Consider the following 22,578-nt stretch of genomic DNA (forward strand, 5'->3'; position numbering starts at 1 on the left):
AAGAGGGTTCCCTGACGCACTCAAGAGTTTGTTAGTAACGTAAGTGTATGTTGAAGCTGAGCATTGAAATTGGATTCTCGATTATGGCTAGTGCCTTAACTGCAAAGCAGTTGCTTCCCTAAAAAATACCAAGTAACTAGAACCTCCTTAGTGTATCTTACACTTGTCATCCCAGCATTGGCACTCCAGATTGGCATGTCCCTACTCATGGAGAGAGTGAGCTTGAAGCTGTGCTGATTACCAGTCTTGAAGGCATATTAGCATCAGGCTAATCTTCAAAAACAGATTGTAAGCTAATTCAGAGTCCATTTTACTCTTATTTTGGCTCTGTTCTCATGGCACAAGCTCCTAGCACTACTGTATTAGAGGCATGTTTTTGCCTTTCACTCAGTTGAAGAACAAAGCATTCTCAAAGAAGTGAAAATGCAGAACATGTCTAAAAATTGCAATACATCTGTTGTGCATTAATTGTGGGAGTTGAAGAGCTGCTTGCAGAACCCTAGTATTGTGTTAACAGCAAACAACCCAAGATTGCACACTTTCTCTGGATCAGCTCAGGCTTGCCAACTTCTCTGAAAACCATAGCAGTGATTTCCAACACATGGTTCTTGGGCAGAACATTGCCTGAAAGGCTTGCATGACCCCAGGAAATAAACTCATCTGAAACAAACTAGAACAAAATGTGTCAGTTGATAGTTGTTCAGTCTGTTGCCTGCATACCTCTGCTGGGGAGACAGGAATATAATTGCTGTTGGGAATTGAAAGGGTTTGCAGGAAAGACAGCTCTAAGATGTGTATGTGATTTTTCTTTTTGCTATTCTAGTGATGTTATCACAGACTTTTTTCAATACAGAAATGAAAAAAACAAAAAATCAGATGCTGTCTTCAGGCATGAAAATCACCTGGAGACTAAAGGGGAAAAAATGGATTTAAATTCCTGCAATTATGCATGAAATAGTTTGTAGAACTAATTAGCGAAAAGCTATGTGAAAACAGCTTGTGCCATACTCCACTGAAAAAATCTTGCAAGGCTTTGATTACTTGCTAATTATTCAGAGTGTTAGGAAAGCTGATTAAGCAGCTTTTTTCAAATCCTACCATGAAAGCAAAATAAGTAGTCCAACAGTCCCCCCTGTTATATCAGTACTGGGTTTGTTATAAGATCTGTTATAAGACCAATTCTTCTGTACAGCTGCAAACTGGCTTTCAGACTTGGTTTGTTCAGCTCCCTTATGCTTAAAGGAGGAACGGATAAGGATATTACTGGAAAAAAACTGGGTGGCAGGGGGAAAGCAGAAACAAGCAAAGTTATTCTATCTGTGCAGCTGTTCAAAAATACTTGGACAAAACACTTCTGGATTTTATTTCTCCTTCATGGCACCATCCTCACCTATGAACTTATTCAATGCATTGAAACTGTAGTGTCATTTAGTAAGCCAAGTGGTAGTGGATGAATAATTTAAAAGCTTTGAATAGTAAAACTGCCTGAGATGGATGCATGCCAGGTACCTTGTTCTTGCAGATGTTAGTATTGCTTTTTACAGTTCTCTAAACTGCTAGAAGCTTTCTCCATATCCATCACACACTGGTAAGCAAGGGACTCTGTCTTCCTAGAGCTTGTATTTTCTTACCTCTTTATTTCCCTTCCTCTACCCCATCCAGCTCTGTACTTTGGCTTACCATGTGAAGTAGTATAATCAGACCCTTTTTCATTCAAAGAACTGCTGCTTGCATGGAAGCTCTTACAAATCAGCACAGCTCTTGGTTCCCTTGAGTACTTGGGCCTAACCCCTGGCTGCAGCTGTCTCCTTTTCCTGTCTTTCAAACTGGTACAGAAAGTCTGCCATCTTCTCTCTTATTTCTGTAGAAATGAAGCATTGGCTCTTTGATTCATGAGGACAAATTTGGCCAGTGCTTGCTGAACTGGGCTAGACATCTTTTTTGGCTGTTCCCAATTTCTTCTACCATGAAATGTGTGTGTATCTCTATTCCTGTAGAGGTGTGGCACAATGTCATCCTTATTGAAAATAATTATCCTTCCTGTCTGCATGCTTATCATTATTAAAGGCAAGCTCCTCAAAGGCTGTGCCAGATGACTGTCAAGCCTATTAGGAAACACTGTCAAAGATCCAGCCTAGGTCCTTTCCTATCCTTTACACAGTAGCCTCTACTGGATAAGCAGACTGCCTGGTACCAGAAGACACTTTTGCACTGTCACTGCCTTTCTCCTGGATGCAAGGAGACAAGTAGTCAGAAAAGCTGTCTTCAAGCTTTTCAATGTTCTGTTCTTCCATCTAATAGCAAACAGTGTTTGATTCCTGTCAACTACTTAGTGTTTTACCCTGGGATGAACATTTCCAGGAGAATAATAAATTAGAATAGTGTTACTCCTGAAGCTTTGGCAGGTGAACATGTTGAGAGCTAGAGAAGAGTGGCAGCTTTCTATCTGTAAGCTGAAGCATTGACCTTGGGGAGAGAAGCAGCCTCAGGGGGTCCGAGTCCTTGCTAGGTGCTCTGCTGTGGCATTGGCAGCAGCTTTGTGTTCTCCAGCTCTAATCAGCAAGGAAGATGTGCTGTAGTAGTCGTGCCCTGTTTTGATTAGAATACTTCTTGTAGTCACTGAAGGTTGAGGAAGGATGCGATGGGCAGTTGACTAAATAAAAGCTGCCTAAATTGAAAAGGAGGTGGTTTAACCCAGGAGGCCAGTCTGGTCTTTTAAATAGTTCTGATTTCATACAGTTTCTATGGGCAGCAAACACTTAACGTTTGTTTCTTTTCAGAGGCTCAGGGAACATGGAAGTTCCATAAGCTGCTTTAAATTTTTGCTGTTATATTTGCTGTCTTCATCACATTGAACAATCTATCTGAGCTGATGCAGAAAAAGCTGCTTTCTACATATTTGGGGGGGTTGAACCCTGCAGACTTATAGATGACATTTCCTGATTGGAATTCAGATTGCATCCTTAGCATCAAATAAGGGACAAGGTTTGATTTGCAAAGTGTTCTTTAAATAACTGCTCTGTAAAGGGGGGGGAAAAACCCCTGTCACCTGTTGTAATGTAGGTGGCAGTTCTCAGAGTGTCGCCTGACATGGAGAAATTGTAGGCTCGGCTTTCTTGCCATCAGTATCCAGTGTACTACAGCACATCAGAAGTAATGTAAGAGTTAATGTTTAAAGTGTTAATCTCCTCAAATGAAATTAAGTAATGCTCCAGAAATAAGCCTGTTGCTGAACTTCCACTTCAGATCTTTGAGGACCTGAATGCTGATGCTTGCTAATAAAAATAGCACAGTTTTTATGTGCTTTGTGTGAGCTGCTTATACAGCTGCTGCTTTCCTAAATTCCCACATACTGGGCAATGTACGTGCTCTAAAATTATAATCTGCTGCCTGAGAGCCACTAAAACTTAATCTACAATCACATGTTGGAAATGTTTTTAACATTAAAATGCCAGGAGAATATTTGTGAAACACCTTGTACTTGGGCAGTGTTGTGGATAGCCACCTTGCAAGATGTGTGGGGCTGCTCTGCACAGTTGAAACACAACATTTAGAGCTAAAATGTTAGCATTTGTGAACATATTTCTGTAACTGGCTGTGAATTCACTTAGCCAGTTAAGACTGAACTCTGTATTTGTGCCTTATAAGTCATCTTATAAGTAACTGGTGTACCTGGACCTGTTCTCCTGTCTGCCTTATGTTGCAGAATCTTGTTACTGGAAGTTATAGGACCAGCTACTGGAAGCCCTAGCTAACTGCCTCAAATATTTGTCTTTACTCAGAGTGCCTGATACCTATTGCAACTGACCAAATCAAAACAGAAAATGAGTCAGTGAAAAGCCTTTGGGTCTGGAGCAAGCTAGGAAGCTATTTTTGATTCACAGAAACTGCAACTCCTGGCAAGCTTTTTTCACCTCACCAGAGTGGTATCATACACCTTCATGACTGAAGTGTTCTTTTTATGCTCTCCTCTTTGAATGGTTTTAGTAAAAGCAATCTGAAAGTCTGCACAAGCCCTGGACAAAAAGATGTCCTTAATCCTGTACAGTCTTTCACTATTATGCACTGTACTTGTTCTTAAAAGTAGACTTGCTTGTCTTGTAGAAAGATGTATATAGAAATCACTTAACAGGAAGACTTTCAAAAACGGATTTGTCCATTGCCAAAATGGATGGTCAACAGAAATAGTCTGACGGATCATATGCCTGACTCTGCTATAGATTATAAGGACGCTTTGCAAAGTTAAACTTGGCTCTCAGCTGAGGACAGCTTTTACTGGAATGCAATGACAGAGAGGCATCACTTTGTACTGTCAAGGCTTTATAGGGTTTTGTAGTAGGTTAGATTAGTGACTGGTCTTGGTAAATGAAAGGCTAATATTTTTAATAGCTGCTTGCTTTTGCATCAGTCTGGTGAAGTGAGTTTTAATCTGTCTTAGTTTTCCACTGTTTATGCAAGATCTGTACAATCTGAGCAACTTCTTTCCCCCTCCCTCTTGAAGTCTTGTGATGTTCAGTCTCCTGGAGCCTGGATACTTAAGGGATTTTAGGATATCTATCTCATCACAAGCCCACTGCTTAAAGGCTGATGGGCAGTAGTAAAAAGATAGATAACATGCTACTGCTTTAACACTTGCATGTATCTTAGAGCTTTAACTGCTTTATTTTTAAATGCAAACTGCAGAAATACTGAACATGCTTAAGTATGACTAAGTGGGAGTAACAAATCTGCATTGGAGTACTGTCCTAAGCACATTACTCATGCTGGAACTTGACCTTTGAATATTTATCTAGAAGAGTGTCGTTAGATGCAGTGTGACTAACTGTAGCACGTCTTTGCAGGCAGTGGGATGCTTAAACTGACTGGAGTTAAGATAAGCTGAGCATTTCACTTGCTTGGTCCATAGAATGCTCAAAGACTAGCCTGTGCACTCTAAAGGGAGCAGGCAGTGAATGCACCCTTGTTCATAGGACGTTACACAGTTTTAGGTTTGAGGGAAATATGGAACCTATGGGCATTGTTTGTCCATCATTATGAATGGAGTCACAGGGATTCCTGCCTTGGTTTTAGTCTTTAATGAAGAACACATCAATGACGCTGCGTATGCTGTTTGCCTATGTAAAAGCAGGTTAAAGGTTTGGCTTACTGAATATCACTACTTCAGGTAACTTCCAGTTAGGTTATTTGAAGGCGGGTTTGAGATATTTATTTTTTTTTCCCTGAAGAAACCAACTGCGACCTGAGGAGGCAGGCTGTGGTAAGTGGTACGCTCTTGGTAAGCAGTATGCTTCAAGCCATGCATCTTCATTTAAACTCTGGCAGTAGTGGTGAGGCTTTGAAGACTTCTAATTTCCTCTCTAACAACATCCTGTGGTATGTGCTGCTGCATCTGTTCCACTGGATGACTAACTTACAGCTGGAAACTGAACTGTAGGTAAACATGAGGAAAGGATTGATGCTTGTGGACATCTTTGATTTTTATTTGCCTTATCAAGGTGGTAGCAGTCATCAGTCACAGCTGTATAACTTAGCTGCTGTAGCTGGAGAAATTGCTTTCCTCTTTGCCCTACGGGCTAAGACACTGGATTTTACCTGGGATAATCTTTGATTTGAAAAGTGGTGTATAGAAGCAGAATTACCAAAACTTTCTAATGCATATGTTTAACCTAAGATTAGAAAGCATGCAACAGTGTTGATGTCTGAGTCTCTTCTAAAAGAACTGTAAACTCTCATTATAGGTTGTATTTGACAGCTCTTCTCAAAAGCTGCTAGTAAAACCCATCTGCAAAGGACTTGTGTGAAAGAAGACAAAAAGCCAGTCAAGCACCATCTAGTATGGGGTATGACTACTGACCTGAACTGGTTGTAAAGTAAATGACTGGAGTGAGGCTAGTTGATTTTTCTTGAGATAGAAGAGCACTGTCTCTTCCATCTGGCATCATAGTTGCTGTTCAGAACCCCCTCTGCAGTGAGCTCTATGTGATTTGAGCAGAACCATCTGTAGTTCTTCATGTGTGGCCATGTTTACATTGACTGTGCTGTTCTGATGGATATCTACTTGGAATTGTGAGATTGTATCCACTGACTAATTTCCAACTCTACCAGCAATGACAGAGGGTGACCTTGTGCAGTCCCCATCGTTTCTGGGAATCTCTGCATGCTGCATATTGTTCCCGGCAAGACCCACCTGCAGCGCATATCTCCCAGTGCAGAGATGCTGGGCTGATAAAAGATAGATGGTGCTACTATCCTCAAATAGATTCTTTGAAAGGCTTTTTAGTTGAGTGATCAAATCCAAGATGTGCTGAGGGCTAATTTACAAGGTTACAAGCATCAGCTGGCAGCTTTTGCAGCCTTTATTGAAATGATAGCTACTTATATGGCAATCTATTTTGGGTGTCTTCGGCAAGTGCATTTGCAAACCCTGAGTGAAGCTGTACCATGAACTGCTGTGTTGCTTTGACTGTAAGAGTCTTGCTCATAGATGAGGGAGGAGGAGTGGACTGCTGCTCTTTTCTTACCAAACAACCCTAGATAGTTCTTACTTTTATAGGATGTCTTTTTTTTTTTTGAGGAGTGTGTAGGGAGAACAGGGAGTTGTGGATATGACACATAAGAGCTGGCATGAGGAAGAAAGTCCAGCTGTGTGAGTAGGTAGTGTCAGAGCACAAAGGCAAGGTTTCTGTCATGTTCTAGTGGCTCACAGGCTTATGTAGTAAATCTGAGTCCCAAGCTGCCTAGTTTTCTGTGAACAGGGAAGAACATGATCTCTGCTTCATGTGGTCTCAAGAAGTTGAAGGGAACAATTGCAGGAGGCCCTAAAAAAACACAGCAGGGAGGGAGTTTCAAATCTCTCAGGATCCAGAGTGGTATCAGGAGCTCTCAAGATTCTTCTGGATACCATGCTCTGTGTAGCAGAGACCACAGCTCCTTAATTAGAAGCATGTCCCCTGGGACTGCTCTTCTCCTAAACAATAAATCATTCATGCTTTCCTGTTGAGAGCTGATGTAACCATCTTTTTCAAGGCGTGGGCTCAGTCTCTCCTTTGCAGAGTGGCCCAGTGACTGCCCTACCACCACCATGTGGGCAACAGTGTATTTCCTGTTAAACCACTTGCCCCTCTGCTTGTACTTAAAAAACAAAACAAAACCACCTGATAACTGAGCCTTTAATGCTGTATAGCTATATTGTTTCCCCTGTGTGTTTTTTGAGGGCCAATAAACCAGGAAAGGGAAGAGATCTGCTTTGTCACCTAGCTTTAATATGCCCTTGAGAAACAAACAATTGGTAAACTCCCCTATCTTACGTGTAAAGGGAAAGCATTTGTTGGAGTTTAGCCAGTTTTGACAGGTCTTTCTAAAGCTGTCACAGCTTTACCGAACTTTGCTTGAGGGGTAAAATCACCCTGTACTGTTGTTGCTCACTTAACTGAGAAAAGCAGTTCTGTGTAAAATTGTCTCAACTGGCAAGTCTTGGTGGCTTTCAGCCTTCTAGAGCTTCCTATGAATCCTGTCACTTCTGCCACTGGCTTGTACAGTCAAGTGCTTACACAAGCTCATGTGGCTCAACCCAGCGGGCTTCAGTGTTTCAATTAAAACAGATTTACAGCACTGTACAGGTTCTGGAGGTCAGTTTGGTTGGCTAGCAACATGCTGTCCCAGTCTCACTGAGGCACAAGGCCTCAGTGTATTTGGTGAGAAGCATTTGTGCATGTAACATTTCGATAGAGGAATGTCTGGGTTTCAGCTTCTGTGGCTGCTATCAGTGCTGACTTGCCAGCTTTCAGAGCATATCAGTCTCTTGTGTAAGGGCTGCAAATATCAGTGCTGCCAGTTCAGTTATAGCAAAAACAATTTCATATTTGTTACTATATTTGGTAGTGAAGGGGAGATTTGTTACAAGAGTGCTTATCTGTTCTCAAAGGTTTAACAACACAGTAGGGGTAAGCAATTATATCACTGCCTCTTTCAGGTACATTCCACCCCTGATCTGGGGAAAGAGTGGACATATCCAGACTGCCCTTTATGGAAAAATGGGGAGAGTGAGATCACCACATCCGTATGGACTTCGCAAGTACCTCACAATGCCAGATGGAGCAACAGCCACCTTTGATCTCTTTGAGCCGCGGTCAGAGCACTGCATTGGAGGTCAGTCAACAGCTGCTGGTTGCATCTAGCTGCTAACCTTGATTCTGTGCTTTGGGGGATGGATGAGGGCACTGCTACTTGATTTATCAGAAAGGATAGATGTTAATTCTGGTGATAGATGGGGGCTGTGAGGCCACTGTGCTATACACCTGTATCTCAGCAGGAGAGACACCACTAGACTAATTCACTGTTTGGCAAGAGGTGTGGGAACAGAAGAAGTGTTCCATAAGCTGTGCCTCAAGTGAGAGGCTGGCAGAGAAGCTGGTGGTAAGCCTTGTTTGGAGAGCCCTTTGCCTGTTAAGGCTGTGGGATCATAGAACAGAGGCTGGCTGCATGGGGTTCTTCAGAGCCTGGTGTGTATGGAAAAGAAACTAGACTTTATCTCCCCCTTAAATTGATTCTTGGTAGCCTTTACTAACAATAGGTGTTTCAAGGTCTTCACAGAAACAAAATCCATTTACATAGGGTGTGAAAGAGTCTAGACATGAAGAGAATTCCATGAAAAAGTAGAAAATCATGTGATTCCTTGCATTATGTATGTATATTCAGTGTCAGCTTTTAAACTCACTGTTACTACTAGTAACAACAACAACAAAAAAAGAGTTACTGTGGCTTGACTTCAGAAGTACAATTTACCACTCCGGTAACTGTCTTCATTGTAAGCCCATGACTCCCATTTGGCCTTCAGAAAAAAAGAGTTCTGTTTGTAATTGTCACTGTTGAGATCCTCACAGTATAACGCTGCACTAGAACAGTTACTGTTATCTTTATCACTGAAGAGACTCTGAGCAGTTCTTTTGTAATGAGGCAGAAATTCAGTGGCTAGAGCTGCTAATGTTGGAGCTTTGCACCTAAGAGCTTAATAGCTAATTTGAAGTGCATATGTTAATCCTGAATGTAATTTACTGTGCTTACTTGAATTACAACAATTACTTTCTTAGTTGATGAAGTGATATCTTGTTAAACTAGTGAACAGTGTCAGCAGATCAAATATCATTAGATTAGCCACAGAGGAGATGATGGCTAGTGTCAGCTGATCAGAATGGCTGTGCTTAACAAAGCGTCATTTTGAAGATCTGTGTTACACCCAACTCTGGAAAGGAAATGAGGGAAAAATAACGTAGCCAGTCTGTTTGGTGCATGAAGGAGCAGTGGACTCCAGAGCAGAGCTTCCACACGCTTAGCAGTCGCAATAGGCTGTCAGAAGGCACAACATGTGTAATGTCGAAAACATCCTTCAAAAGGAAGAATTTACTCTTGGTCTCTAGGCAGTGCCTGTAAAACTGTTTGGGCAGTTTTTCCCTGGTTAGAAAACTGTTCATCTCCTGTAACATGAATTACTTTTTCACATCTGTAGCACTAGAGCTGCCTAGTCTCCTGTCCCATCCTGGATTTTTGGCAGACTAGTAGGATTTTTAGCTTGCTTCTGGTAGATGGTTTCCCACGGATCTGAAATGGAAACCTTCTGAATCTCTTAATTTGCATGAAGTGACATTTACTTAACTTCCCTCTCTTTCTGTGCACAGAGGATGTCACAATGGTAATCTGCCCTGGGATTGCTAACCACAGTGAAAAGCAGTATATCCGCACTTTTGTTGACTATGCGCAAAAAAATGGTTACAGATGTGCTGTCCTGAATCACTTGGGAGCTTTACCAAATATTGAGCTCACTTCTCCACGGATGTTCACATATGGTAGGTACTTTATGGCAGCTGGGGACTTATTTTCAAGCTTGGGGAATTTCTAAGTCTCAATCAGCCTCCTTCAGCATAACACAACTGCCATATCTGAGGCTACTAATTTGGTACTGTTTCTTAGGAACTAAACTGAATTTACATGTGAAGAAGGGGAGCTGATACTGGGATTCACTTTTCCTTCTCTTTTTTTTCCCCAGCTTTTACACATGTATCCTAATCAAGGAGGCAGTTTTTTGGAAAGAAAGCTTTTGGGGATCCTAATCAAGGAGACAGGGTTTTTTTGGGAAGAAAACTTTTGGGGAAAGAAAAAACCTCTTGTGGCTAATAAGAGCCTGCTCAAATGATCTCAGAGATGCTGAAATGTCAGTTTAGTGGAATGTGAAACAAACCTGTCTCTGAAAGATAAACACTACTTCTGAGGCTTTGTAAAATTTACTATGAGAGGAGTTTGTACCAGCCTATCCAGAAAGTACATTTCTATCCTAGGATGAGTGACATGTGAGGATTGGTTCTTGAATAACACAATGTCAAAGAACAGCACAAGTCTAGAATATGACTGTAAAGCTACAGAAGTGGTAGTGCTTCACTGCCATGAATTTGGGCTTTCACCTTGAGTATAAGGAAATCTTTCTTAACCTAGAAATTAAAATGAATAAAGGATTTGGAACTGTGTTAAGGGTGACTCCAGCTGTACTTAACTGCCCTGTTAGTAACATTATCTTTGTATAATGTGGCATTCTTGACTGTGACCTGACCTGCTTCTTCCTAAGCTCTCCTGAGCCCTCATGTCCCTCTTTACTGCAGATATCTATAGGTACATTATGTCAGGAGTCAGTTGTGGGTTTAACAGATTGGTGTTAGGTTTCTTTTTTAAAGATAACTAAAATACTGCTAAGAGTTTGTATTCACAGTTTGAATGTTTATGTTGAACAGCTGAATTGCCAGAATAAAAATATTGTGCTTTGAGATTCTGAGTCTGTCAGGCAAATAGGCTGTAATGTTTTGTTGCTTGTTTTATAGTTATTAAACCTGTTCCTTAGTGGAAACCATTTCAAGAATACCAAGTACCTCAGTTTGTATTGGGGCCTTAGGCTGTTAATGGCTTCAAGCCTACCATGTCTTGGGAACTGAGCTTGGCCTCATTAAAGCATTTGGGGTTTTTTTTTGATAGAAGTTGACAGTGTTGCTCCATGGAGTTTTGCTTTAGACCTTAGGGAGCTATTCTGTAGTGCATCTCTAGAGACATACCTTTCTGAGTTTGTTTTTTTTTTTTTTTAAAAAACCTTGCCTTGGAAGGGCCAAGGAATTCATAGCACTTCCTTAGAGTAAGACAGTAAATCATAGAATGGTTTGGGTTGGAAGGGACCTTAAAGATAATCTAGTTCCAACCCCCCCTGCCATGGGCAGGGACACCTTCCACTAGCCCAGGTTGCCCGAAGCCCCGTCCAACCTGGCCTTGAACCCTGCCAGGGAGGGGGCAGCCACAGCTTCTCTGGGCAACCTGTGTCACAGTAAAGAATTTCTTCCTTATAGCTAATCTGAATCTACCCTCTTTCAGTTTAAAATTGTTACCCCTCATCCTGTCACTACACTCCCTGACAAAGAGTCCCTCTCCATCTTCCCTGTAGCCCCTTTAAGCACTGAGAGGCCGCTGTAAGCTCTCCCCCGAGCCTTCTCCAGGCTGAACACCCCCAACTCTCTCAGCCTGTCCTCACAGGGGAGGGGCTCCAGCCCCCTGAGCATCTTTGTGGCCTCCTCTGGACCCGCTCAAGCAGGTCCATGTCCTTCTGCTTGGGGCCCCCAGAGCTGCACCCAGCACTGAAGATGGGCTCTCACGAGAGCGGAGCAGAGGGGGAGAATCCCCTCCCTCGCCCTGCTGCCCACACTTCTCTTGATGCAGCCCAGGACACAGTTGGATTTCTGGGCTGTGAGCATACTTTGCTGGCTCACAGTTTTCCATCCACCAACACCCATAAGTCCTTCTCCACAGGGCTGCTCTCAATCCACTCATCACCTAGTCTGTATTTGTGCTTGGGATTGCCCTGACCCATGTGCAGGACCTTGCACTTGACCTCATTGAATTCCATGAGGTTTGCCCAGGCCCACCTCTCCAGCCTGTCCAGGTCCTTCTGGATGGCACATCCCTTCCCACCAGTGTGTTGACCATACCACACAGCTTGGTGTCATCATCATCATCATCATCAAATCTGCTGAGGGTCAATCCCACTGTCCATGTCCCCAACAAAGATGTTAAACAACACTGGTCCCAACACTGACTTCTGAGGAACACCACCTGTCACTGGTGTCCACTTGGACATCGAGCCATTGACTGCAACTCTTTGGGTCCAACCATCCAGCCAATTTCATATTCACAGAGTGGTCCTTCCATCAAATCCATGTGTCCCCAGTTTAGAGACAAGGATGTCATGTAGAAAAGTGTCATAAGCTTTGCACAAGTCCAAGTAGATGATGTCAGTTGCTGTTCTCTTATCCACAAGCACTGTAACCCTATTGTAGAAGGCCACCAAATTTGTCAGGCATGATTTGCCCTTAGTAAAGCCATGGCAGAGTTGCTCAAGTGGAGTGCCAGCAAGACCATGAGCAAACTTTACTTTGCCTCCAACCCAAATATCCTAGTGTCCATCTAGCTTCTGCTGGATTCCTGACATATTTGGTGAGGAGCAAGTAGCCTAAACTTGGGATTCATGGAATCCTCCAGCCTTTACATAAAGTTTGACTGCTTGTTATTCTAGTTCTAGATTTCTGAAATAGTTACCAGCTGCCTTCAAATCACGAAGGTCAAAAACTAAAGTATTTTGACTGATGGCTTTTTGCAGAGGAAGATAGAACAATGCAGCATGTATGATCTTGAGGAAAATTGCTCGTTAAGAATGTTCCCAAGGAAGTGCCCAAGGCCTGCAAAAGGTTCAGCCAGAAGCTTGTTGTTACACTGAAGTAAACAAACCCTGGTGCTCAGTCTACTCCAGAGCTAGCTAAAACCTGAGTCTGATGTCTAGCAAGGATGCTACAGATGGGGTGGGGGCATACTGGAGCAGTGTTAGGCTGGCAGAGGATAGAATCTTAACTCTTAGGACTTACCTTCCTGAACAAGTTCCACAAGATAGAGCTGAGTTTTCTGACTCTAGACAGGAATAAACAGCTGGAGTTTTATTTCTGTTGTTTGTGTAATGCCTCCTTTGTGGTTTGCAGTCTTAAATCCAATGGGAAAGTTAACGACGTGCATAGACAGTCAATACCAGTGTACTAATGTCATCAGTTTTGCAGCTGCTTCTCTTCATGCTTCCTTTTTCCAAACTCAAAGGCAGGAGAAAAAGCTGTAGATACTCAGATGTTGCCTGTGTGGAGCCCTTCAAGTCTATCAAACAGTCTGAAGACCCCAGAACTGCCAGAAACTGGACCCCTCAGCACCTCCAGCCTGTGAGATGCAAGTGGGTGTTAGCTGAGAGCAGAACAGTTCTGTACAGACCCTCTTACCCCTTCTCTTGAAGAGGGAATACCCATACAGCTTATCGGAAGCTGCAGTATCTTTACCACTTCAGTGGTTAAAGGCTTCCTGCCTCTGCTTAAACCCTTTCCTGTGATTCCAGAGAGCACCTGCTTAGCCAGGCTCGGCAACAGTCCACAGAGCTCTGTCCTGACAAGACAACTCTGCATTTGTCCCCTCCCTGCATCACCATGGATTTAAGGATCCATGGTAGTTTTGGTAAAAGCAAAGGAGCAGGCTGCTTTCCGGGCACCCCACTTAAATTCGGAAGTGGCAAACCGTCAGGAAGGTAACGATGTGTGCTCTTCTTTGATAGTAATGTCAAGCCCAGTGTGATTGGACTCTGCTTTTTAAGCTGCTTTCTAAAAAGATAGTTTCAATTGTCAGATTAGCTGTTGCCATGATTTTTAAGCACGTTAATTTAATTTTATTTTGGCACTGTGTCAGAACTAAGCATGAGCTGAAGTCCACAGGACACACAAAACAGATACATGTGTGAAGGAGCTCTTAAAACCTTAAGATTATTGAAAAGTCAGAAAGGGTAAGAAGCTGAATTTATAGCACACAACTGAATTTTGAAGTGGGAATCTGGCTAGGTATGTTGGAAATTGATTCTTGACTTTGTCCTTATTTTTAGGTTGCACCTGGGAATTTGGTGCCATGGTTAATTACATCAAGAAGACCTACCCTCAGACCCAGATGGTGGTTGTGGGCTTCAGCCTGGGTGGAAACATTGTGTGTAAGTACTTGGGAGAGAGCCAGGCCAACCAGGAGCGAGTTCTGTGCTGCGTCAGTGTCTGCCAGGGGTACAGTGCACTGAGGTAGGTCTAGACTTCTCCATGCTGGTCTCTTCTGGGGGTGCAGGAGGGGGCAGATCTTTGGCAGGGTGGGTGTGGAAGGACAAGGTGAAGTGGGGTGTTTCTCTTGTATTGAATTGGTCTGACAGACTGCAGCATGTGGGATGCCACCCTCCTACAGGAGCAGCCAAAGCTTTCTTGATATGGCAGCACAAATAAGCTTTTTGTCAACAACGCAAATAAATTTTCTGTACCTGGCCAGGTACATGCTGGCAGCTTCTGGTCTGTACTCATGAGCTGGCCTAACTCTCTCATTGCTACAGTGTCCTAAGAGGAGTCATTCCCTGGGCAGTCCTGATGTAATTAACTAAATGGGCTGAGCAGCATGTCAGACTGAAATGACTGCACATTTGCAAGAATTTACACTTTCTTATCACTCTGAGGAGCATCCATTGGTTCACAATAGCTTGTCTGGCTTCAGTGCGCTGTTTCATCTGGCAGCTCTTACCTGGGGAGGCTGAAAGACACACAGCTCGTACACTGTCAGTCCATGCTCCCCTCTTCAGTGTGCCACTGAAAACAGTGCTGTGGGCTGATGAGGAGATGGAGAGATACTTGTAACTACTTTACACAATTTGGAAGATGGGGAGAAGGCTTATAGCCCTAAAGTCTGCCTAAAATGTTACCTGGAAGCCAAGGCTGTAGCACTTCCAGGAGCTGTAACGGCTCCACCTAGTGCTATAACGCTTCCATTTACTGATGGAAGATTGGGGTACAGCACTGCTGCTTGAAAACTGGTGGCTCAACTAATGTGCAGTAATTTCCCATGTATGCACAGTTAAGATTAAAACAATGTAACTGGCTAAGCTACTGCCTTTTTTCTTTGTACTGTCTGTACATAGGGACAATACTAAGGTGTAGCTGACCTTACAGTAATTTAACCGTGTTTTTGAACCCTAAGACTATTTGGAAAGCAAAAGGTGCTGTTCAGACTAGAGTATTTGGGTTATGATCCTTGGGGCACATAAAAATGGTTAAACTATGGCAGTCTGAGGGGCTTGCTATGGAATTTGGCCTCCCAGACCGGTCAAGGTATCTGGAACTCTCTTGCTGATGCTCTGCCTGTATGGAGACTAGATTGATATTCAACAGTCTGAAAACACCTTCTATGAGTTAAGCTCTTATGGGTGAAGTTAAGAAGCTTTTCTGGAAGCATTAAGATGTGACTAGAAGCTTGATATGCACTTTGGTAATATTTCAGCATACCTAATCCCTTTGGAGATCAGGTGTGACTACTGTTAAAACAGTGTATAGTCTACTGCTAGGTCCCCATGAGTTCACACCCTTAAAATCTGAACAGATGCTTTCAGGAAGAGTTTTTCTCTTTTACAAATAAAATGTTCTTAGTTGTCTTGGGGTTCTGGCATGGAGCACAGGGCATTCTTTTGAAGCCAGCTCCTCAATTGCAGCCATCAGACGGAGTTTACAAGGTTCACATCTGGCTGTGGTCCACTTGGTTCATCTTCTACAGTTATGCAATATTGTATTTCTGGCCTCCAAAATTATGTTGTAAGTAATGCTGTTCCTTAAGCCAATTTCTGTAGCAGTATGTCGTGATGTGCTGGTAGAGTAGCAGGGCAAGGACAAGCTGTTTAAGGACACACCACTTGGATATTTCTGTGGAAAAATAACAGCTGCTTGTCTGAGTTTAATGCAAGTCTTTAGTGGGTTGTGTGGATTTTTGAGCTCTTGTCTCCACCTGCTGGGTAAACATCTACTAGCAAATATCCAGTCAAAACATCTGCTATGCATTACTGGGCAATCAGCAGGAAGTTTTTCAGATCTTGTGTCTCCCTACCTAATATCTATTACTGCTTCAAAGGCCAATTAGCTGCAGAGCTGGGGGAAAGCAACATCAGTAAATAGCTACTAAGCTAAAGACAGGATAGGGAGGGCCTTGTGGCCTGGTTATAGAAGTGGGAGGGAGATACAAAGTAGCTCCAGGTGCAGTGATTAAGCCTGAGCCTTCCTGGGATTGGTCTGGTAGGCTAAAATAGCTGGCCTCATCCCTCTGGGCTACAGGAAAAGTGGATTACCCTGGTAGACATGACCAGTTAGCTTGCAATTCCATTTTTTTTCTTATATTGGCTCGTACAGCCTTTATCCCCCAAATAACTCTATGAAGTGAAGGAAAAAAAGTTGTGGTGAGCAAGGTGAACCAGGGATCTGAAATATGAAATCCCTTCCAGAACATTAAGCATGAGTCCTCATAGATGGGCATAATAAAGTAGCAGCAATACTTCAGTCTGGCAGAAGAATGAGACTTAGTTTAATGAATTAACACAGTCTGGGGAATTTGTTCCCTGAGGCTAAACAGGGACATGTCTCCTTATTCCTTAATCTTTGCCTGCACAGGCTTGATTCTGTTTCTTGATCTTGTGGAATGCATCTTTACCATAGCTACAGGCTGTGGGGAGAGTTTTGAGCTCCAAAACATGTGCAGTCTTCAAAATACCAGAAGCTGCCTTTAATACTTCCAGCTCTTCATATTAGGAATACTACTGTACACTTCAGGAACTGCAGGGAAATGTAAGCAGCTTTAATTTCAAATGTCTTATAATAACTTAATAGGTTTGTCAAATGTGCATCTTCCCCTCATCCTTCATTCCCTTGCCCTGGCATAAACATGGTAGTATAGTCTGACGAGACAAAAAGGTAAGGTAACTGTTTGGTTTTCTTAAATTCCATACTCCAGCATGGCTTACTACAAGAAAACATAGTTTGCTTTTGCTGTGGTAGGGCACTTAGAGGTTGTGGCTTGAGAGGTCATGCTAAATCTGCTGTAGTGTTCTCCATTGTATGTTAATGTTTAAATGGTAGGAGTACTTCAGTAGCTGAAACTTCTCCCAGCATTCTCAAGTTGCTCAGTAAATGATAGTGTGTTTCCTCAGTAACAGCAAACCTGCTAAGAGTAAAGCTATAACCTGGCCATGACCCTGCATAGCAAAGGAGTGCTGGTATCTGGCAGAGCTTGCAGAAGTATGGATTACTTTAATTCTGTTTTAACAACAGATAAGCTATGAAGTGCTATTCTGCTTTGAGAATAGGTAAAGACTTCAACTCAGATGCCACTTGCAGCTGCAACTAGAATTTATTTCTACAGCTCCTGCCAGTGAAGCTAAAACAATAATAGTGTCTGTACACATGGGAAACATCTGCACAAATTATTTCCTCTGCAGACCTAATATACACAATAGACAACACTTTCTCAGCAACAGATTTTAGTCCTGTCCTTGGTAGTCCCATTACATAAATCACATCCAATTCATGAAAAGGGATACTAAAATCTTCTTGTCGGTGTTGCATATCTTGACTGATGGCTCTTAAATGCTCTGATCAAAACAGCTAATTGTATTGTGCAAAACGAGACTGCAGCTCTGTTTTCTGATACTACCAAACCTCATCAAAGTGGAGGTCACTTCCTGGAAAAGGTTAAGCCGTGACAGAGAAGGCCTGGAGATTTGTTTACATAGCCTCTAGGCTGCCATAAGATGTTACAGTGTATTAATCTGTTCTTTCAAGATCTCCATTAACAGCTTTGATTGTTCTGCTGTGTGTTTTTTTTAGGGCACAGGAAACCTTCATGCAGTGGGATCAATGCAGAAGATTTTATAACTTCCTCATGGCAGACAACATGAAGAAGATCATTCTTTCTCACAGGTACTGCAGTACATCATTTGACCCAATTAATACTATCAGTTTAATTGCTATATTGGATTTGTTGCCTTTGTCCTTTAAGCTAAGAATTCTGAAAGATTATGCACCAGTTCCTTGCTTGGTGGTCTTTAGATGAACCAACAGAGAAAGAGAGCCCAATCTCATTCACATACTGTAAAATTTACAAATGAGCTTTAGTGATCTTGTTAGAAGAAAGCAGGCTTTGTTGTCTTTTTGCCTTCCAAGGAGGCTTGCTTGATGAATAAACAAGATGTGCACAGGAAAACATTTCAATTAGACTTCAAAGTGGAGTATTCTGCATCTGTTTCACTTCTAGCCAAAGAATTTCCTATTCAAGGAGCCTCTTGTTCTGCCACCTACCTGAGGTAGGATTAATCTTCAAGATCTGCTGTATGGGGCTGCTGCTTATCAAATAAGCAAATAGTCAAACTGTAGCTCTGGCTTCTAGCTGTTCCTCTAGAAAGAGCATGTAGCCAGCAAAATACTTAGTGTTGCTCTTCCTGGAGTGCAAGTATACTTGTAGGATCCCTGTGCTGCTGTGTGATCTGTGGCTCTTGCATATCAAGGGACTGTGTGTAATATTAAACAGGTGACATGCTCAATTTGTTGTTTCTTCCATCAGAAGTTCTCTGGGTACTTCTTTCTAGGGCAATAAATGTGTAAGTACCTCATCTGTGTATATTTGAAGTTGCCTGACTCAAGGGAAAAAAAAGGGAATGTGTAAGACCCATTCCAATTAAGAGCATGTGTCACTTGCAAACTTTTGGTTCATTGTTTATGCTCCTGTGCCATATGAAACACTTCTAGAAGGAATTAGGACAGCTGACATGCCGGATGATCCACATAATTCATTCCAGATTGATAAATATTTAGACACCTTGACAAAATTTAACATGTTAAGTTAGGTAAGCCCCCATTAAAAGGTACTTAAATTCATAACCCAGAAAAAAACAGTACTGGCTTGAAGGTGAATCTGTGAAGTGAACTTTTTTCCATAATCACTTGTACTCTAAGGCAGCTCCCCCAAATTAAACCTAGCCTCCCTCCTGCTCTGCCCTGCAGTTGCCTCTGAAAGGGAATAAAAACCCCTTTCCAACTTGCAGCTTTTGTTCTATTTGTTAGGGGAGCAGTTTGTTCTGGTAAGGAAACAAATCCTCTCCTGAGAGCGATAACTAATTATGACAAGTGTCCTTAGTAAATAGCTTTCTGCTAAGGTAATGCCCCAAGTAATTTCGGTGTGAGCTAACCTAATATCTGTGCTGGGGAGATTTTAAGACCAGATGGTGAAGGAGATGCTGTGCCCAGGACTGCTAGTGCTTTCACCCGAGCCACCCACAGGTTTGGTCTGAAGTCAAAGGACCCTCCCTCAAACCTAGTGTCTGTTCCAAATACCCCTAGCATGTTCTGTTCTGGGAAGATTCTTTTTAGAGGCCCCTCATGCAGTTTTTCAGTAGAACAGGAAAACATTTTTTCTGTAAAGAAGCTGCTTGGGTTTCTGTTATGCCTTGCTACAAAGGGAGGTGGAGATATAAGCTGTGCTTGTTCCCAAGAAAGCCTCATGTGTATATATAGCCCACTTCTATTCTTATCCTGTCAGACTTTGTAAACTTAGTTGTCCTTGAACAGGTCATGGCTTTGCTGCCCTTGTTATGTTATTTGGATGTTTTTCTTGATGTTACTCTTTCAGGCAAGCTCTTTTTGGAGATAACATGAAGAAGCCACAAAGCCTGTCAGATGCTGATCTGAGCAAACTCTATACAGCAACATCCCTTATGCAGATTGATGATAACGTTATGAGGTATGAAGGGTGATTCTCTGATCCGATGTAGATCTCTGAAAGTACCTTCTCTTTCAAGTGCTGCTCTTGCAGGCACCTTGCTGTGCTTGTAGGAATCTGCTGAAATACAATGCTGACAACCTCAGAAATTCTTCCTTGCCTTCACATTGAATAAAACTTATCAGGAACAAAAAAACCTTACTATAGACAGTCACAACTTCTGTAAAATCACCCAGGAGGCATTTATTTATCAGTAAATCTGAACCTGCAGCCTTCCGTGATGTAGGAACATGCCAGCTCTGCTGCAAGCTCTAGCAAAAAACAGTGCAGTGTAGAAAGCAGTTCAGAACTACTCATGAATGTTCTTGACCCTGCTTGAATTTTGAAAAAAACTAAACCTTCTCCCCAAAAATCACTACTCCTTTCTCAATAAACATAAGAGTTGGATGAGATAATCCAACCTTTTTTACTTGTCATACAAACACCTAAATTAAGTTCTCTGCTTTATTAAGCAGTAGCTTGTTACTGTTCATGTCCTTGAAAATAACATAGCACATTCTTCAGTGGCAGTGTTCATACCATGGCATGTTCTGTATTGAGCATGTACACATTTCCAAAATGAGGCTATAAACTGTCAGCTATACAGCTATAACACTTGACAGACTGGGAGTATTGCTGGTGGCTTTTTAAAAGCCATTCTTAGGGAAGTCTCCCTACTTGTCCCTCATCTGAGGCCTCTCTGGTTTGGGTCAACAGCTGTGTTGTCACTTACATCAAAAAAAAACCCCAAACTTGAGTGTAGGTTCACTGAATTCTTGGTTTGGGATGGAGTGCTAAGGATTTGGCAAAGAACTGGAACTATGGTGAATTCTCGATGGCTTGTAGGCAGGCCCTTCTGTCCAGTATGGTTGAGGTTCATAAACTGCGGTGGCTTTGCATCTGAAAAGTCTTTCAGGTAAAGATGAACAAGATGATAACTTTTTATTCCTCCTATATGTACTATTCCTTCAGAGAAGTGGGATACTTTAAAAGAAATGCCGTGAAGGCTGCTAGGCTTCAGCTTGCCTGTTTAACTTGACCATGCCTTAACAATGTTTGAGTAAGCACCAAAAGCATAAAGGCATATGCTGCCAGAGGTGAGTTCTGCAGAGACACTGGGTGGAAAAAAAGCATTATCCATGAAAACTAAGGCATCATTCCTGTCTCTGCATATACATCCTCACTGGAAAGTGAATCCCATGCCTACTAGAGGCAGATGATTTCAGTGACAGTCTTCTCTTTCAGGAAGTTCCATGGCTACAGTTCCCTGAAGGAATATTATGAAGAAGAAAGCTGCCTGCATTACTTGCACAGGGTAAGCTCTTGCAATAGAGACTGCTCTTGTACCTTCGTTTTCTTACAAGAGAGGAAGTGTATTGTGGTTTCTGTTGTTGATACCTAGACCTAGCTGTCTTACCTGAGATTTTCAGAAATAATCAGACACAGTGTATTGGACCTGGACTTCAGTTCTTCCTACCTCTAATACTGAGGCTAAATGCTCTGGGCTCTTAAGGGCTTGGAACTCTGGTAGTAGCATGCAAGCCATGCATTCAGCTCAACTGTTCTGAGTGTACAAGGATAAGGTGAGAAATGGGTGGTGGCACAGAGCCTTCAGTTTCAAGCAAGGAAGGCTTAATAGATGCTGTTTGAATGAAGAGACTCAGGATGCTGTTTTGCAGGCAGATGCTTAGCAGACCAAAGTTTTGCAGAAGTGGAACTGGAAGATTAATTTCTCCTTGATCAACTGAGTCAGAGGATGGAGATGTTCCAAGGGAGTTTCCTGGACTTTAACCAAGGTGTCCATAACAGATCTGGCACTAGTTGCCTGATGTGCAAAGCAATACAGAGCAAAAAAGGGTGTAGCTTATCTGAATTCTGAGAATGGGGAAGGTTTGTGATTTGATACATGTTTGCTCAGATGCATCCCTGCCCCTTTCATACAATTGAGTTGAAGAAAAAAAAAAAAGTGCTGCGAAGTACTCCATTGATGAAAAGCCCCCAGTCTTAAATTTCAACTCTTTTCTGCTTTTCTGATGCTTCTGCAGGTACAGGGCAATTCTGAAATAAGGTGTCTTGATTGAGTTAAGATGCTTTTACAGTTGGTAGACTGAAATTTAAATACCAACCTCTTACTGTTTTTTCCTTTTCTGCCATCTTTCTTGATGCAGATCTATGTTCCTCTTCTGTTGGTTAATGCTGCTGATGACCCCCTTGTGCATGAGAGTCTTCTTTCAATTCCAAGAGCCCTTTCAGGTATGTTGAAGCAGTCTCCTCCAGCTGTGCATATTTGTGTACCTGCAGCTTCCTTATCACATAATGATCCATGACTTCAAAGGAGCTTGACTTGCCTCCTTACATCTGTAATCCTGTGGGGAGTTTACTAAGCCTCTTTTAAATCACCAGTCGTTAGAACTAACAAGGCTAACCTTGAGCAGGAAGAACTTGAGTCCTTTCAGGCACCGTTTGCTGTCATGGCTTGTGTTGTTAGCCAGCAGGTTACATTCAGGTTACATTCTTGAATGGAAAAATGTTTCCTCATGTCTTCATTCCTCACACAGATTTAGTAGAAAGGTGGGTTGTTATATAGTCTTGATCAAGTACAGATGAACAGCCAGCCCCCTTTGCTGATGGGGGAGGCACTTGTTTGGTACTGAATGAGGATCTCTCCCCTGAAAGGAGTTCTGAGAGCCATCTTCAGCCAAGAAAAATTACCTTTAGAAGCTCAGGAGAGGGAGCTGCCTGCTGCTCTGTGACACAGATAGTGGGTGTGGAGGGAGGGAAGCAGGGTTAATTCTTTTTGAGGTTAAATGCTGTGAGCAGAGAGTTTATCCACAGCTGCTTCCAAACAGAAGCAAGCACAGGGATTTTCTCACTGTG

At 42.4% G+C, this 22,578-nt stretch overlaps 1 protein-coding gene across 1 annotated transcript in view; it reads left to right on the forward strand.

The window, feature by feature from the left end:
- ABHD2 (abhydrolase domain containing 2) overlaps positions 1-22,578 on the forward strand; it is a 41,337-nt gene that overhangs the window by 13,472 nt on the left and 5,287 nt on the right. The window contains exons 4-10 of the mRNA XM_026856272.1: positions 7,973-8,148; positions 9,675-9,842; positions 13,988-14,171; positions 17,775-17,867; positions 19,573-19,683; positions 20,947-21,016; positions 21,870-21,954. Coding sequence (XP_026712073.1) covers positions 7,973-8,148; positions 9,675-9,842; positions 13,988-14,171; positions 17,775-17,867; positions 19,573-19,683; positions 20,947-21,016; positions 21,870-21,954 — 887 coding nt within the window. The remainder of the gene's footprint in view (positions 1-7,972; positions 8,149-9,674; positions 9,843-13,987; positions 14,172-17,774; positions 17,868-19,572; positions 19,684-20,946; positions 21,017-21,869; positions 21,955-22,578) is intronic.

This window comes from Athene cunicularia (genome assembly GCF_003259725.1).
Source record: "Athene cunicularia isolate RWA chromosome 10 unlocalized genomic scaffold, athCun1 chr10_part1, whole genome shotgun sequence".
NCBI classification, from domain to species: domain Eukaryota; kingdom Metazoa; phylum Chordata; class Aves; order Strigiformes; family Strigidae; genus Athene; species Athene cunicularia.